At 39.6% G+C, this 17,422-nt stretch overlaps 1 protein-coding gene across 2 annotated transcripts in view; it reads left to right on the top strand.

Annotated features, from left to right (window-relative positions):
• Positions 1–215: 215 nt before the first annotated feature.
• The window catches only part of Spag16 (sperm associated antigen 16), an 896,526-nt gene continuing 879,319 nt past the window's right edge, over positions 216–17,422 (top strand). For both annotated transcript variants that reach the window (XM_050154322.1, XM_050154323.1), the window contains exons 1-3: positions 216–404; positions 11,444–11,490; positions 15,087–15,182. In XM_050154322.1, coding sequence (XP_050010279.1) covers positions 284–404; positions 11,444–11,490; positions 15,087–15,182 — 264 coding nt within the window. In that variant the 5' untranslated portion in view covers positions 216–283. The remainder of the gene's footprint in view (positions 405–11,443; positions 11,491–15,086; positions 15,183–17,422) is intronic.

The following is a 17,422-nucleotide window of genomic DNA, read 5'->3' as shown; positions in this document are numbered from 1 at the left end:
TAAGTAGCCTGGGTTAAAAATGCAATCTAAGCCGCTAGGCTGGGTTTGTGGCATCTAGTTTCCTCTCCAAGCATCCTGGGGCGTCTGGGGTAACTAGGCAACGCGTTGCCCTAGCAACTGCGGACACGCAGAGGGTTAGGCGCTGACCCTCAGGTCCTCCTCTAGTCGGGGGTGAAGGGTCCCGCGATCTCGCGAGAGTTGCCACGCCAGTCCGTAGGACGCCTTGGGGGCACCGAGGGGGCTCCGTGGGGGACCGTGGGGCCCTGTGGGCCGGGCCGCGAGTATGGCTGCTCCGCCTGGGGTGCCGCCGATGCGGGTGCTGGAGGAGGCGCTGGGCATTGGCTTGTCGCCCACGGGCGACGCGGCAGAGGCGGTGGCCGCCGAGGGCGCCTACTACCTGGAGCGTATCCTTCTGGTGCTGTCGGGGCCTGCGCAGTGTCCGTGGGGCACCCCGGAGGAGTCCTTGTCACCCCAGTGTGTCGTAGCGCCCACTGAAGTCACTCTAGGAGTGTAGGTTCATCCGTGGTCCTGAGCATAGGGAAGGAAGCCTCCAGTACTTTACACCTTGTCGACATGAAGGTGCCTCAGGGAATTGATTCAGTTCTGTGATTTAATGGTTGCCCTAAAAAAAAGATCCTCAGAATACCTTCGCAATGGCTTCCATCATTAAGAGGGATGAAGGAAGACCTGTGCCTATGGGCACAGAGATGAACGCACCGACTGCACACATGGTTGTGGACGTTGTCCAACTGTGCCGTCCTAAGTAATTTGCCCATGTATGACTGGCTGCCTTCTTTAGGAGTTTTGGTTTTGGCTATTTAGTGATAGCACTGATTAAATCTATTCCCTCTATTGGGCTACTCGGTTGGGCTACTAAAGCTGACAAATGCTTGGCAGAGAACAGCATCATGATGAGCAGGTATGAATGGGGCTACCAGAAAAATTGAATAATTTTATGTGTATATTTAGGCTCACTAATTTTTGCAAGGCTATAGAGGACTTCATTCCTCTAGGTAAGTGCATTAATTATTCTGGATTAATGTGCACTGTTTGTAAGAGTCATATAAGTTTTTCTTTCAGTAGATAAAAAAAAAGATGACTATCCACAAAGATGTCAAAGACAGTAAAACAATCTCCCTTTATTATTTTACACAGTTATAATCCTTTGTGTCTTAATTCAAGATCTCATAGATCCAGCAGCTATCCATTTGTGATCTTTAGCAGGCTCAGTTATATTCATATTTTAGGGAGTCACACAGAAGCGCGTAAAGAGTTAAAGAAAATATGTAATATTATATTGGATTCTAAATGATTTTTACAGGATGTAAGTCTGAATACCTTGAAATCAATATGAATAAAATAAGTGGATGCCTTAGTGTTGTAATTGAGTCTTTATAATCTGTTTTCATAGCTCAAACAGGATATCTGTCCCAGAATGTTCCCTTTAAAGATAAAAAAAAATATGTTATAATTTCTGAATTCATCTGCATCAAACAATTGCAAAAACTTGTCTGCATGAAAATGAATTATCTAGAAATAGTCTAGTTATTAACATGAGACTAATAGTTTGATAACACCTTGAAGATCTATTTGTAAATTAAATACAATATTCTTACACAATTAAATTTTAAACAAGAAAATCAGATTTATAGAATCTTCCAGAAGAACACTGAATTAAAACCACAACTTGTTTCAGTTTACACACCCATCTTTTTGGTTAACATTTTTTCATACAATATATTTTGAGCATGCTTATCGCCTTCCCCAACTTCTCCCAGATATTGCTCTTCTCCCTCCCTGCCCAATTTTGTGGTCCCTCTAAAACAAAAACAAAAATAAGAAACAAAATCCAGAATAAGTAAAAAAAAAAAAACAACAACAACAACAAAAAACAAAAACAGCATTTCCCCGCAAACCCTCCCCAAAATGAAAGTCAAAACAAACAAAAAACAAAAACAGCATTTCCCCGCAAACCCTCCCCAAAATGAAAGTCAAAACAAACAGGTAAAAGACCAATATAACAAAAATGCCCAAACCAAAATGAAACAAAATGTCTACAAAAACACCTTTGAGTTCATTTTGTGTTTTACCGCTACTCCAGGGCATTAGGCCTGATCTGGAATGTGGAATGTGATATCACCCCGTGAAACCATTGAATAACCTGACTTTTCCCTTGCACACCCCTATCAGTTGCGGATAGCTTCTTGGTTCCCTATCAGTTGCGGATAGCTTCTTGGTTAGGGTTGAGACCTTGAACCTTCTTTTCCTTCCTAACTGGCTTGAAGCTGCATAGGTTTTGCATGTTCTGCCACACTCCTTGTGCGTTCATGTGCTACACACAGATCTTCCAATAAATGCCTTAAGTTACAGTTGCAAATGTAAAACAATCAGATTCATTAATTAGGTAGCTTCTATGTCTTCTTCCATCTCTTTATAGTTGACTGATTACTATTTCATGTTTCAAACAGAAAGCCGGGGAAGGTAGCAAAGGCAAACATCTAACTAGTTATTTTTCTACATTCAGTGTTGAGGGAAGAGGTTTAGTCATGGGAGAGGTTTTAACTATTAGTCAGAATGAAGTTTGAGGATTAATTATGAATGCCAATTATCCTTGTATCCCTGGGCTCTCTTCACATGAGTAATTAGAAATTGACAGTATTATGTTATTTGACATTGTTATGTAAGGCAATTATTATAGTTGCCGAAGTGAGACTTTCTTGGGTTTAAAGTCTCTACCTCTCAGGCTCTTCAGTGGCTAAACGGAAGTTATAGTGTGCTTAAGTGAATCAGAACTCCAGTGTCCTTTACCTTGCACATATGTGTAAATATCTCTGATTTGGTGCATTTTGCCCAGATTTCTCTTATAATTCATGCCATACTACTGGTACTAGATAATGACCTACCAGTATTGAAAAAGGTCTTTGAAAGAGGTTCACTTAACTTCTCCAGGAAATCATCTGGTGTTCCTCCAAAGCATAGAGACACAGGAAACATCTGTAGACTAATGTGGCTCACACCAGACACAGAAGCAGGGCTCATCATTAGTGTCATAATTGCAATCCTGTGCCAGGGAGTTTCCTGTCAGCTTGCTACAAATGAAAGTCATCGAGAGGGGAAGCCTCAGTTAAGAAAATGCTTCCATAAGATTGGGCTGTGATAAAAAAAGAAAGGCTGAGCTGTGTGTGGGCAAGCCTGTAGGGCATTTTCTTGGTTGGTGATTGATGATTCTGGTTCTTTAAGAAAGCAGGTTCAGCAAGCCAGTAAGCAGTCTGGCCTCTGCATCAGTTCCTGCCTCCAGGTTCCTTCCCTATTTGAGTTCCTGTCCTGACTTCCTTAAGCAAACAGAGATGTATAAGTGCAAGCTTAATAAACCCGTTCCGCCCCACCTTGCTTTTTGGTCACAGTGTTTCATCCCAGCCACAGAAACTCTAACTAGGACAGTTGTCAACTTGGCATGCACGGAAAGAAGGAAACTCAATTGAAGGATTGTCTAGATCAGTTGTCCTATGGCCATGTCCACAGGGCATTTTCTTGATTGCTACTTGGTGCAGGTAGGCCCACCCCACTGTGGGTGGTGCCATCCCTAGGCCTACCGGCCTGTGCTTTATAAGAAAGGTCACTGAGCAAGCCAGAGAAGTCATCCTATAAGCAGTGTTCCTCCATGAGTTCTGCTTGTGCTCTTGCTTTCCTTTCCTGCCCCAGCTTCTGTCAATTGACTGTAACCCATAAGTCAAATAAAACTTTTCCTCCCCCAACCAAAAGGTTACTGCTCCATCACAGTAACAGAGGCCAGTTAGGACAACAGGAAAGATGCTTCTGCCAATATGGGCCTCAGTGTTTTTGTTCCGGCTTAGGGAAGGTGTTCAGGAGAAAGATCCAGCCGCAACAGTCCTTCCTGTTACCTGCTGGTTGTTATCAGTGACTCTTGTTTCTTCTGTGAAGGATTTCCTGATGGAATTGCTTCTTTGTTTTAAATTTTGTCAAGGTGTGCTGGCAGCAGACGCTATGACATGGCTCTCTGTGGTCACCACAGCATTTGGAAATCTAGTCAAGGAGTGGATGGATTCCTCATAGAACTTATTGTTAGAAAAATACTTGCAATATTATAAAACATGCTGGGCCAAGTAGTTGTCTACTGAACTCAGAAAGGCTGGTGGCAGTTGTCAGTGATACTTTAAGGTCACAGTTTGGTGGAATTTCAGTTGTAGTAGTGACTAAGGGCTGCGTAATAAGGTGTGGCTATTTAGGAGTTCCCAGTTTCTCTCGTCAGACACATGCTGGGAGGAGTTTGGACTAAGCAAGCTAAAGGTTAGTTGATTTTAGTGTTGTTTCTCGAAACCAAAACCCTTCCAAGGGAGAAAAATGAAAGGCACACTCTAGGAAAGAGAAGCATTGAAGGTTCCTCTTCCTCTCCTAACTCCACTCCCTGATTGGTGTTTAACTCTTTTGTAGGTTTTTGTATTTCAGCAGTAAGTATTTAGTGTCTTAAGTTGTGTAGATAGATGAGTTTGCTGCCTTCTCTAAGGTTACCGCTGTCCCAGGAGCAGTTTCTCATGGCTTGGTGAAGTGAAAGTGAGGCTTTGCATCATCTTCAGCTCTGGATACGGACCTGGTATCTACAGCTGCAAAATTAAGGATTTCAGAGCCACCCTGGAACAAGGCTGTAGTACTAGACTGGTGTCCCACCAAAGATGCCTGTTGTCTATGAAGTGCCTCACTGCTGGAGAACCATCCATTGATAGCTTTCACCTACTTGAAAATTCTATCATTGATGCTTTTATTATAGTTTATTGCTTTTATTATTAACATGTTGTTTTGGAAAGACTATTAATTGGGTACTGAAAGAAAGTAGCTAATATAACGAACTTACTGGCTTCTCTGTTCTTCCCTTCCTTTATTTCTTTCTTCCTTTCTTTAAAAATCCCTCAGATAACATATGTTTCAGAGTTTGTAAAATCTGAAATTTTATATGACTGCAAAATGTTTGTGAAATACTTAGTAAATTGCTATTTACTAATAACTAAAGTACTTCCAGTTATCAGAAAGCTTGTGTTTAGATGCTAGAATTTCTTACATATATTCAAATAATAAGATTTGATACCACGAATATAGACTCTAGACCAACAGCCATGTACTAAATCCAGAAGGTTCAATATTGCATGTATTAATGCCATGGGCTCTTTACAGAGAACAACTATTTTGCTCTGTGTCCTGTAGTCTATGGTAACTTTAATGAATCACACATGAATCTTTAAATGATGAACTTTAATGCAGTAAATCAGGTGAGCACTGAGTTTCTTTGTGGCTAACAAGCTCCCAAGATGCTACAGGTCTGAAGTCTATAATTGGAGCAGGAAACTTATAGACAAATTGACTTCTAATAACTATATTTTTAGATACTGTGAGCATGCTGACACCTGCCCACAATCCCAGCCCTCAGAGTGCCGAACAAGGCAGGAGATTTTGGTAGCTCCAGACTAGCCGAAACTACAGAGTGAGGCTCTGTTTCAAAAACAAAAACAAAAAATATGTTCAGAGAGAAGAATAGTGTATAGAGCCCATCTTTATGTCTCCTGACTTTGACAGACCACCCACTATGAGAAGCATGCAGTTAATGTGCTCAGGTATTTCAGCTCTGAGCAGAAGCGGTGCTACAGCTGCCTCCTACCAAGTGGTCAGGAGCTTTCCACTCTTGCCAAGTCTGTTGAGTTGGTCGTAGCTCTGTGTATATGGTGCTGATAACCTAGAGGACTTATGAAGACTTCCTGGTAAAGGCTACCCAAGTAAACAGCAGCGAGAATGTGACAACGGGCATGCCAATTATTTGTCATCTCTTATCTATATTTCTCAGTTAACTTTATTTAGGCTGGTATTCCTAAGAGAGGGATATTTGCTGTTTATAGTAACTTTCCAGTTTGGTAAATAAAATGTTAATGAGAGTGGATCCAGGCTGGATTTTTTTTTATTGCTTCTGTGAACGTTGGCTGTGAGAAGATTGCAAAGATTGCAAAGTGATTTCTTTCTGCAGCTCTGGGAAATTATGGAAAGCCTAATTAGTAATGTCTCATTCTGGTCCTCTCTATGGATACTGCTTGCTGTATGCTACCTATAAGGATGACAGAGGAAGCGTCTTGTAAGTCAAGAAGTTTGTTTATTGCTCATAGCTGCAAATTGTTCATTGATCCACTTTCAGAAGAACCCACTTGCGACCCATTCGGGCTGTCATTTCTATTGTTAGTCCAGCTGAAGTATCGCCGTGAGGCATCTGGTCATGAAGCTGTGTCTTCTGTGGCACTGTCGTGGTGTTCTATGGCATTTTCAGTGCATGCATTATAAATCTCGGCCTGTCTTCTAATGGGATCCACAATACCAGGAGCTAGGGCAGATTCTGTAAGTTTAGAGACTAGCCATGGGGACCAATTATCAGGGAGTGTTTTATACCATAAAATGCTGATGCCCCTAAATTCCTCTTAGAACATGAAGATGTGACAGAGTGGGAGCTGCTGTCTCTAGCTAGACTTCAGCTATATGATATAGAATCTGGCCTGGAAATGAGGGATGCCATGGTTGTAGGCAGGACAAGAGCAAGAACAGGCTGTAGACTGAGGGTCTGCAGATGTGAGGGCACAGAAAGGCAGGCCCTAGAGCCAAGGGTAACAGAAAAGGGGGAAATGAGATTTGCAGGTGGAGTGCAACATTACTGTTAATATATTGTTTGGGGGAGTAGTGGACAGATGAGGGTAGAAATGTCTAACTGTTCAGAGCCATCTTGGCATCATTAAAACCATTTGAGTCTAAATGATCACTTATTTTCCCCATCAGAAAACAGCTCTGCATGCAAACCACGAAGAGCTTAATTTATATGGGTGTCTCCTAGAACACCCGCTCTCTTGGGAGAGCAGATCACAGGTGAGAGAGTCGCTCAGTGCAAGGAGAAGTAGAGTAAGGAGTTAGCTTTTTCTTTCAGACAGTTGTCCATGACTTGCCCCTCTCACCTTTGCAAGCTTGCTCTCCCGAAAAATGTAAACCCCTCTTTTTTTTTTTTTTTTGCATGTGATGCTCCCTCAGATTCTTCATTTCTCTGGCTGTCCCAAGGGTCAGGGGATCAGTATCTAAATACAGTGCATTCTCTTCATTAGAACCTCTGAGCGTTTGGAAATAGATAACGCTTTGATGTGCTGGGCAGGGTATCTGTTTTCATTGGAATGATCAGGATTGACATCTGACTACAAGCCCATCTTTACCCTAAGCACTGGGGAGGTGAGAATTGAGCTTGTGGCTTCAAATAAGTCTTGAGGTCCTCTGGTGTACTGCATCACTGTGTGTTTCTGGTCCCCCTTCTTCTCTAATTTTCACAGTCACGTAGTTCTATATCTCCAGTGGCATGCACGTTTGTAAATCGCACAGAATCATTTAGTATCAGCTTGTGCGTTTGGCCATGTGTTGCTAGCTATCCAGACAACAGATGCATACAGATAGCCACACCTTGCAATACATTTTTTCAAGGACACTACACTACCACATTCAAGATGAATTGCTTTGGGAAACTCCTCTGTACAGATCATGTTGTGGCTACTTAAAGATATCAGTCAGGGAGTCTAACTGCTCCTCTTTTGAGTGCTTTGTTCTGTATTTGATCTTTCTTCGTACTAATCCTTTGGCCTTGGTTAGATTAATGATCAGTTCTTTAGCCTCTAGCTGCTTTATATTTCTTTCTCCTCCTTGCTCTTCAAATCGAGCTATTTAAACGATTTTATTTAACTGCTGGTAAGGTGCCACTGAGACACGGAAAACAAATATGTGAGGTCATTACCTAGGATATTGAAAACAAATTTTGTATTTATATTATCTAAGATGTTAATAAACCATTATTGTTAGGGTGCAGTGTAAAAATACTATGATATAACGGAAAATTCTCCGCATTGAACTCAAGAAACATGTCTCTGTCACTCATAGCCTAGGAAGTCTCTTAATTTATATTTCTCAATTTTCATCTTAAATATGACAGGGATGTTTAATCTCAAAGGGTCTTTTTGAAAGTAAACAGTGCTATACTCCATGGGAAACACATTCATGCTTTATCAAATGACATTTTTCATATAATCTGTTTTTTTTTTGATTGTGAGGAAGCAGTATCTTTTTCACGATTAAAAGTTATTGCGGAGGACATTTTCTGGGTAAGATTTCCAAGTGTTGCCTTACATAGCTAGTACTCTGAGGATAAATGACATTTTTATCTCTATATCGCCATGTTAACAATCCCTTTTGGTATCTCTTCCTCACATAGACAGTGTGTGCTCATTTGTAATTTTTAGTCTGTGCACCGAGGATGTTAGAATATTTACTTTGTTTTGGAATTTATCATGCACAAGTGGGAAGAATGACATTATTTTCTGGAAACTGACTGACAAGGGATTGGTATTGAAATCACCTTGGAGTAGCCACTTCTCAGAAGATGTTAATGCCCTCTAGCTAAGCCCTAGGAAATTTTATTTAAATAAATAAAAATGTTACAGAAAATTCAGATCTAGAACTGGAAGGAGGCTTAGAATGGCTTGTGTTTATCCTTTCACCCTAACCAATGAAGAAAGATTTCTTCATAGATGCTCAATTCTTTCTAGAGTGAGGAAAGGAATAACAAAAAAATAGATGTACAGCTTTTACTGAAACTTAGGGACCATTCTAAATGATTTTTCTCATATAGTTCCTTTCTTGGTCTCTTGAAAACATGCAAGGTAGTTTGGTTGGTAGTTCGGCTGTCCCTAACATGATAAAGCAAGGGTCCTGCCTCCTATATTTTGTGTTCTGTTTTTGAGTTTCAAGGGACAGATACCAGGACCTTGCACCTGCTTGGCAAGCGCTGTTTTACTAGGCTACACCACTATCAGGTTTTGCTCTTCACTAGTCCTTATATGCTGAACATGCTTGCCCTGTACAGCCTTTAAGATATTGAACTTGAGGCTTGGCTATAAAAACTGTTGTGGTTATTCATCATTTATTGTTAATTCTGAAGTAAGCTTAGCTACTATGTCTGTGGAGAGAATCACATGAAGATTGAGTGAAGGCCATCATCCAACACTGAGACAATGTTAGCTCTCCTTTAAGTACGTACTGCTGCCTTAGCTCAGGTTTGAGATGACTGCCACCTGTCACCTTGACTGTGACATCATGGTAGCTCCTCAGAATCATCCAACTAAGTAGCTAATGCATTCTTGAACTTCAGAAACTGTGATGTAACAAATGTTAATTGTTCCTTTTACAACTTTATTGAAATATGATTGACAATATAAATTGCATTCATTCAGCTGTACAATGTAAAACTTTGATACACTTATCTCAGACATTTTGAAATGTTTATACAGTTGAGAAAGTAATACACATGATGGTTTGAATGACAATAATGTCCCTCATAGGCTCATGTATTGGAACACTTGGTCTCCAGCTGATGGAACTGTTTAGAAAGGATTGGGAAGAGTGTCTTTTGGGGAGGAAGTATGTCACAGGAGGCAAGCCTTAAGAGTTTAAAGATTCCCACCATTTCCAGTTGCTCTCTATCTTGGTCAAAATGTAAATTCCAAGCCGGGCGATGGTGGTGCATGCCTTTAATCCCAGCACTAGGGAGGCAGAGGCAGGTGGATCTCTGTGAGTTCGAGACCAGCCTGGTCTACAGAGTTAGTTCCAGGACAGGCTCCAAAACCACAGAGAAACCCTGTCTCGAAAAACCAAAAAAAAAAAAAAAAAAGATATGAATTCCAGCATCCTGCTCCAGCCCATATGCCTATTTGTTGCCTTCTCTTTGCCTTTATGAACTTTAACTCTCTGCAACTGCAAGACAAAATAATGTTTCTTTTGTAAGTTGCCTTGGTCATGGTGTTTCATTACAGCAACAGAAAAGTAATTAAGTCAATGTATTTGCCTCGGAGTTTTGTTTTAAAGAAATGATTGCTTTAGTTAGTATATACAATAATCTGCTTCTTTATGACGTTTTATATATGTGTATCATTTACCCTGATTTAGTATTGTGTATTCATGAGTGTATTGGCTTAATAGATACATAGATTTGTCATACAAGAGAAAACATGCAACATTTTTTCTTCTGAGTTTCTTGTACTTAATATAATGATCTTCAGTTCCATTTTCCTACAAATGACATATTTTTCTTCTTTATAGCTGACCAGAATTCTGTTGTGAATGTGTATGGGCTACATTGTTTTATCAGTTCATGCTAATAGACATCTAAGCTGCTCCTTTGTTTTGGCTGTTGTAAACAGAGATGCAGTGAACACATCTGTACTGGCATTTCTGTGTACACTGGTTTTGGTCCCTTTGGTTAGATGTCCAAGCATGGTTAGCTGGATCACGTGTTAGCTCTAATTTTGCTTTCTTTGAGGAGCTCTTCATTTGGTGTAGTGAAACCACTGAAGAGCTGTACTCTTTGAAAATGTCAAGTTTCTGACTCATTATTGTCTCATGGCCTTCACACTGTGCACTATGCCTCTAGAACTTATTCTTTTCATGATTGGAAATGTATTCTATTACATCAATATCTCCCCATTTTCTCCACCTTTAATTTGTGGTAACTACCTACTACTGTCTCTTTCTTTAAGCTGAACAACTTATAGTTTCCAGATATAATTGAGACCTATGTGTTTCTGATTTATTTTTGCTTGGTTTACTTTCTTCCTATGTGTTTCTGATTTGGTTTTCCTTGGTTTATTGTCTTCCAGGTTCATCTACATTCTAATAAGCAGTGCTGACTTATTGTTCTTTTAAGCCATATGTTATTGGAAGTTTGTTATGCAACAATAAGTAATAAACACAAATTTTGTAACTGAGGTGCTATCCTAAGAAGAAATGTTTCTAAAATATCAGAGTGGCTGTGCAACTTGGGAGAACACAAATATTCAGAAAACTTGAAGTTGGTGAAGGAAAAGTTCCTTAAAGACATGGCTGTCAGCAGCTTGGTGCTTCCTAAGAAATATCTGGCAAGGAAGAAATCCTATGGGGAATGGTTTTGCAGCAAGAGATAGCTAGCACAAGTAGTCACCTTTCTCCTTGGAGTAGTTAATGTGGATGCATTGAAGTTACGAAACAGATTGCTGGCATGCACCCTTTTATATAGTTTCTAATTCTAATTCATACTACCTGAATGGCATTCTGTAGTTGTGTAAATACTGTTAAAATCAAGCTAGAAGTCACTGGCTAATAGTCATACAGGCAGAAATGAATGTAGTTTTTTTATGGACTTAATGGTATAAAATACTAGTTGAAATAATTTATATCTAAACTTATAGGCTTTATGGAGAAAAAGGTTGAATTTTAATTTGTATGTCTTTACAAATTTCATATTGAGGTTATTAGATCCAGTACTGTACTGAGGTCAAGCAGCTGTAGTATAATAACACTGTTCTACTTTTCTGTGTTAAACTTGACAACTGCTCAGAGGTGACCCTGACTGAGGCTTCTGAAGATGAGTGTGAATACGAGGAGGTAATTACTCTTGTGAACGCTTTCTCCTATTTCCTGGGGCACATAAGGGCTTTATTTAAGATAAGATATGTTTTAAGCAGAAGTTTAACTATTTACTGATTACAATGGAGTTGAGAAAATGCTCTTTCAACATCTACATTGAGTGGGAGATCTTCCTGTTCCAGTTGCCCCATCTCTGTTTGGGTTCAACTCTGGCCACCTCCCTTGTTTGTGGTTTCATAGGTGGTCATTTCTATCTGGGACTTTTCCCCATCATCCAGTGTAGTAAGAGGAGCGATGGGCTGCGTTCCTGCCCAGCTCCTGCATGGCTAGCTTTATACGCGAAATAACAACACACAAATTGTATTCATTTAAACACTGCCTGGCCCATTAGTTATAACCTCTTATTGGCTGGCTCTTACATATTGATCTAACCCATTTCTAATATCCGTATTGCCACTTGAGTGTGGTTGACTGGGACGAGTCTAACAGGCATCCATCTTGGAGCCGAGAGTCATGGTGACTGACTGACTTGGCTTCTTTCTCCCAGCATTCTGTCTGTCTACTCTGCCTACCTAATTTTCTGTCCTATTAAAGGGACAAAGCAGTTTCTTTATTTAACCAATGAAATTAACACGAAAAGAAGACTCTTCCTCATCATTTCCCCTTTTTCTGTTTAAACAAAAAAGAAAGGCTTTCATTTTAACATAGTAAGATTACATATAACAAAACAGTTATCAAACAAGAATTACAGTTTCAATATTTATATCTATTTATCCTTTATCATAACTAAGGAAAACTATAACTATAACTAACTATTCTTTAACTCCATTAAAGAGTTCAGAAGGATATAATATTACCAAAGCAAACAAGAGGTAAGCAACTTCCAAAACTCTAGAAATGACAGAGACATCTCGCTGCCTGGACAGTCACCCAAAGTTCTTTTGTACCGTTGGGGCATCAATCTTTGGCCTACAGGCCACTAGTATCCAGCAGACTTTTTCATGAAGTAGGAAATTTTAAAGACAGTATTTTCTGCTGTGTTCTGCAGAATGTCTTGCGGGCTCTTTCATGAATCAAGAACCCCGAAAGACCATCTCACCTTTAGGCAAGTTCAGCAGTCCTCTCTCTGTGGGTTCTTTGTGTCCAGTTTATGCAACAGTCCAGGCAAGAACAGTTTCTTGCTCAAATGGCTATCCAACTCCATAAGGAGACTCTTCGATGCCCATCTTCCTTTTGAAGTAGATTGGTGTTGCCAGGAGCAGACATGTCTCCTTGTCATGAAAAGTCCTAAGTTATTAAAACATTAAATGCCATGTTCTGTAGTCTTTGAAAGATATGAAGAATGTCTATCTAACTGAAATATATTTCTATATATCTAGAAAATCTAACTAACATGACTACAAATTTGACTATTATAGATGTTTATCCATTAACAACCTATATACATTACATTTTTAAATGAACTACACAACCACAACACCTTAATCAAGATCAGAAATGTGCATATACATATAACAAAACTGACCTTAACTTAATACCAATAAAGCAAAGTTTATATCAATGTAAATTATTCATATCTATATCATATCTCCCTTTAAATGTAAAAGAACATTTATAAACAACATTTGGGAACATGGGTGCAGTTTTTTTCTCCAAATTGCTTTTTGCTGAATGGAGGTGCTGTTAATCAGATCGTTTAGGGTGTAACCTGTGTGCCAGGTTTATCTCAGTCGGCAGTTGAGCGAAGTAATTTTTTGAGGGTGTTTACAGCAACCTTTTACGAGGGCGTGGTCTATCATACCATATTGGGATAGAAGTAATCCACAGGGTCTCATACTCTGTGAAAACAAAAGAAGACCCTCTCCAAAGCATCATATCCTTAGACCCAAATTTTGAAATCATAATACCCTTATATCCATTTTGGTTAAGCTTGGCAGCCCATATAATGAAATGTCTCTCTGTACTTAGCTCCTTCACAGTCAAAAGATTTAAAGAAAACACAATAATACAAAGAATCCAGACTCCATTTTTACGTGGCTTATTTTTTTTTATTTTTTTAATCTATAACTATCTGTACTCTGTCTCTTTAAAGACTTTACCCTTTTTTTAAACCATTAACTTTATTTTTTATCTATTTTTTCTCTCTTTTAAGCCTACGTATATTTATCCAACAGTGTGATCCATTATAGGTCTTTTATGTTTGAAATCTGTTTTATTGTGAATCTGTAATTTTTTTTCTATCCAGGAGCACTTTGTTTTGTGCCTTTAAATCATTAAGAATCTAAGCTGTGACATTTCTAGGTCAAAAACAGGTACTGCCAGCTTGCTCCACCCAGTCCAACATGGCGGAGCCACTTGTGACTGAATCAGTTGAGCCTCTGAGCTGTAGGGCAGAGGGCTGCTCTGGATGTTGGCTCCACTTCTCTCAATTTTAAAATGGAGGACGTACCATTTTCTACTAGCTCTGGGGCCGCCAGGTAGGAGCCACACTCAGCACTTTAACTCTGAGACTGAGTGTACAGCACAGAAACTCTTTTCATCCAAGTTACAGCCAAATCTGACACGCAGAGCACTGCACAGCCTGAAAACATCTCTCTGTGTGGCGGCAGGAATCCACCATGCTCTCCCGCCTGCCTAAGCCTGATTCTGTCATCTGTCCAGGTGCAGGCAGGGAGCGCTGAGCCATCATTTCAGAGCGGAGAGTCATGGCAACTGACTGACTCGTCTTCTTTCTCCCAGCATTCTGTCTGTCTACTCCGCCTACCTAATTTTCTGTCCTATTAAAGGTCCAAGGCAGTTTCTTTATTTAACCAATGAAATTAACACAAAACAAAAGACTCTCCCCCATCAATCCAGTTTGTTCTTGACAGGGATTTTCAGGTTGCCAGCATCAGTTGAAGCATAGTCCACTGTTTCTTTCTACTTTAATTGTAGTTCTGTAAACCATGCTCCTGTCTCAACATTTTCTTTTAATTCATTGCTTCTGAGACTTGGATATGAAGTCACATTTAGATGTCAGAGCCTGAACCAACTGTGTAAGTGGGCCTGGCAGAGGCCTTGACATGCAGAGGCTTGTTAGTTAGACAGATTGAGCTCATCTCTAGAAGCACATAGTGTTCTATGTAGAGTATATTTCTTGGAAGCTTTAGTTTAGGAAGAAACCTTCTGAAATGAAATGTTGCTATGTCTCCTTATGTTTCTTTCTATAGCAGTATTAATTAAAATGATACTTTTTATTTAGTTGAATACTCTACTTCCTCAGTGCAACAGACTGTGTGAGACCTGCCCAATATTGTACCCTATTTCTGGTTTTAAATTACCCATTGTCATCTCTAGTCCAAAAATTGTTTCTGAAAATTCCATAAATTACTAGTTTTTAATGACTTTTGTCATAACTGTTATGATTGTTATGTTAGTATTGTCATCATTACTGGTCTCTTATTGTGTCTACATAAACTGCATTGTATGTTTATATGAGAACAATAGTATCTGCAAGGTTGGTAAGTAACCACATCTTCAAGCATCTGCATCATGTCTGAGAATGTATCATTGTATAAGTGGGGAGCACTGTAAGGCACTCAATATTTCAACCCATTCTTCTGGTCCTTGTCTAGATACCAGATGACAATTTCAGCATTCCAGAAGGTGAAGAAGACCTGGCAAAAGCAATTCACATAGTTCAAGAGCATGCTACAGATGTTCAGATTCTGGTGAGAATTTTGTATAATATTTTAGCTAGCAGTTTAACAGGAATTCATTTTATATGAAGCTTTGAAAGTAATTTAACTACAAATTATGAAAGAGAACACTGTAATCTGCTATACTTTTTCACTTTGTTGATTTTCATAAAACACTTAAAGTAAGCTTTATTTATTCTTTGCAGCACCATTATCCAGACAATGTCTACTCTTATATGACTTTTTAACAAATGATACCTTCCCGGAGAACTGATTAATCATATAAGAAAGTAAACTGAAATTGTTCAAAACTGTTGTTAAATGGATAAGCTAAAAATTATGTAGTGGACCTTATAAGCATTTTGTGTCTTTGTTTTCCTGGAAGTATCTAACCTACATGAAATGCTTAACAGTTAAAATTTCATGACTTTTTCTTTTCTGGAAGGTGAACTAATTTTGTTAAGAAAGCATGGAAAATAGATAATATTATTGATCTAATTTAGCTATACCTCATATTACAGTCTTTTCCAAGTCTTAAATAAATAGACAGGGATACATATATCTATGGGTATATGTATTCCTCTGTGTGTATTCTTTGGAGAAGGTAATTATATAATTTTGTAAAAAGAAAGGTTTACAATTAAGTTGAGTTTCCTTTTCTAAAGTGTGACTTTTTTTTGTAAGTATATTGTTGTAACATTTTGCTAATTTTAGATTTGGATTCTTCTTTATTTTACTACCCTTTGTACTGTTAACATCTATAATGATTTTTCAGTTTTTATAAATTAGAATTTTGATTTTTAAAGATTAAAATAAAATAAGACTTAAATTTCTGAAATTTTGCTGTTCCCTTTCTCTTTCCTTTTCCTTCTTTCCCTCCTTTTCTAAGACTTTTCATAGTAGTTCCCATATCCCTTGTGAAGTCTGACTGATGACTATGACCCCTTCCATGCTTACCAGTTCCCTGGGTAAAATGGAGATGGGACAGTTCCGCTCTTCTCACCCAGTTTTCATTCTGCGTTGGAAAGTGTATTTATTTTTATAAGATATATATGTTAGTATGTAAAAGTTTTGTTGTTGGACGGATTGGTTGTGCACACCTTTAATCCCAGCACTTGGGAGGCAGAGGCAAGTGGATCCCTTTGAATTTGAGGCCAGCCTGGCCTACAGAGTTGCAGAACAGCCAGGGCTACACAGTGAGACCCTATCTTGAACATCCTCCCCCACCAAAAAACTTTTATTGTAGTCAGTGGTGATGACATACAATGGCAGGATATGCTGAATGGAGGCAGAAAAATCATGAGTTGGAAGCCCACCTGGGATACACTATACATAACTTTCATTGTGATTATTTTAAGACATATAAGTAAATATTTCAGATTTTAATTTTTCATATGATAACTCTTGTATAACTCATATGAACAATCTCTCTGGAGCTTCTTTCATTTCCCCTCTAAAAATGTTTCAAAGTGAAAATTCTAGTTTATCTCTTATCTTTATTTTAACATTTTTAAAATTGATTCTTTGGGTATTTCACATTATGTGACCTGTTCCACCATTTTCCAGCCCTTCCTTGTCAGCCTTCCACATTGTAGCCTCCTCCCTCCCAAGAATGAAAAGCAACTATACTCTTCTGTCTTAGTGGCTTTGGAAGCTGTGTGCCACACAGGATACTCTTTCACCCAAACAGCTTCATTTGCACATGTTCATTACAATGATCCTGTAACTATGGTTCTACAGGACTGCTCCCTCCACAAGCTCTGGGAGGTCCTGGATGGGGTACATGTTGGGGTGGGCCAACTCAAAGCCCTGGGTGTGGGCCTGGGTGGTAGCTGAGTTGATCAGTTCCAGCCTCCACCAGGATCGTTCCCCTCAGGTAGGGGTCAGGGCCAACTCTTCAGTGTGTGGCATCTTCAGTTGTGGCAGCTGGTGAAGAGTGGGGGAGTTCTCCATTGAGAGTTAGGGCCGGCTTTCCCAGCAGCGGAGCCACTAACCTGCTAAGTTGACCAGCGAGGGGCAGGACCACTTCTGTGCCCAGGCCACCAGATCCAGCTGTCCTGTGGCCGCTGGCAGTAATATAGCAAGGGTATCATCATAGAACCTTGCTGCAGTTGGGCAATAGAACCACACATGGCCCTTGGCTGCAGTTCCAGCATGGACCATGGCCTCAGGTGGCAGTGCAGGCCACCCGGATTAGTTTGTCCCTGGCAGTAGCATGGCCCTTGGACATCAGTTTGGCCTCAGGTGGTGGTCCAGACCTCGGGAATCTGTAT

The sequence above is a fragment of the Alexandromys fortis genome, unplaced genomic scaffold, assembly GCF_014885135.2.
Source record: "Alexandromys fortis isolate MF-2015 unplaced genomic scaffold, M_Fortis_MF-2015_v1.1 scaffold_40, whole genome shotgun sequence".
Lineage (NCBI taxonomy): Eukaryota > Metazoa > Chordata > Mammalia > Rodentia > Cricetidae > Alexandromys > Alexandromys fortis.
This window is presented reverse-complemented; position numbering and strand designations above follow the sequence as displayed.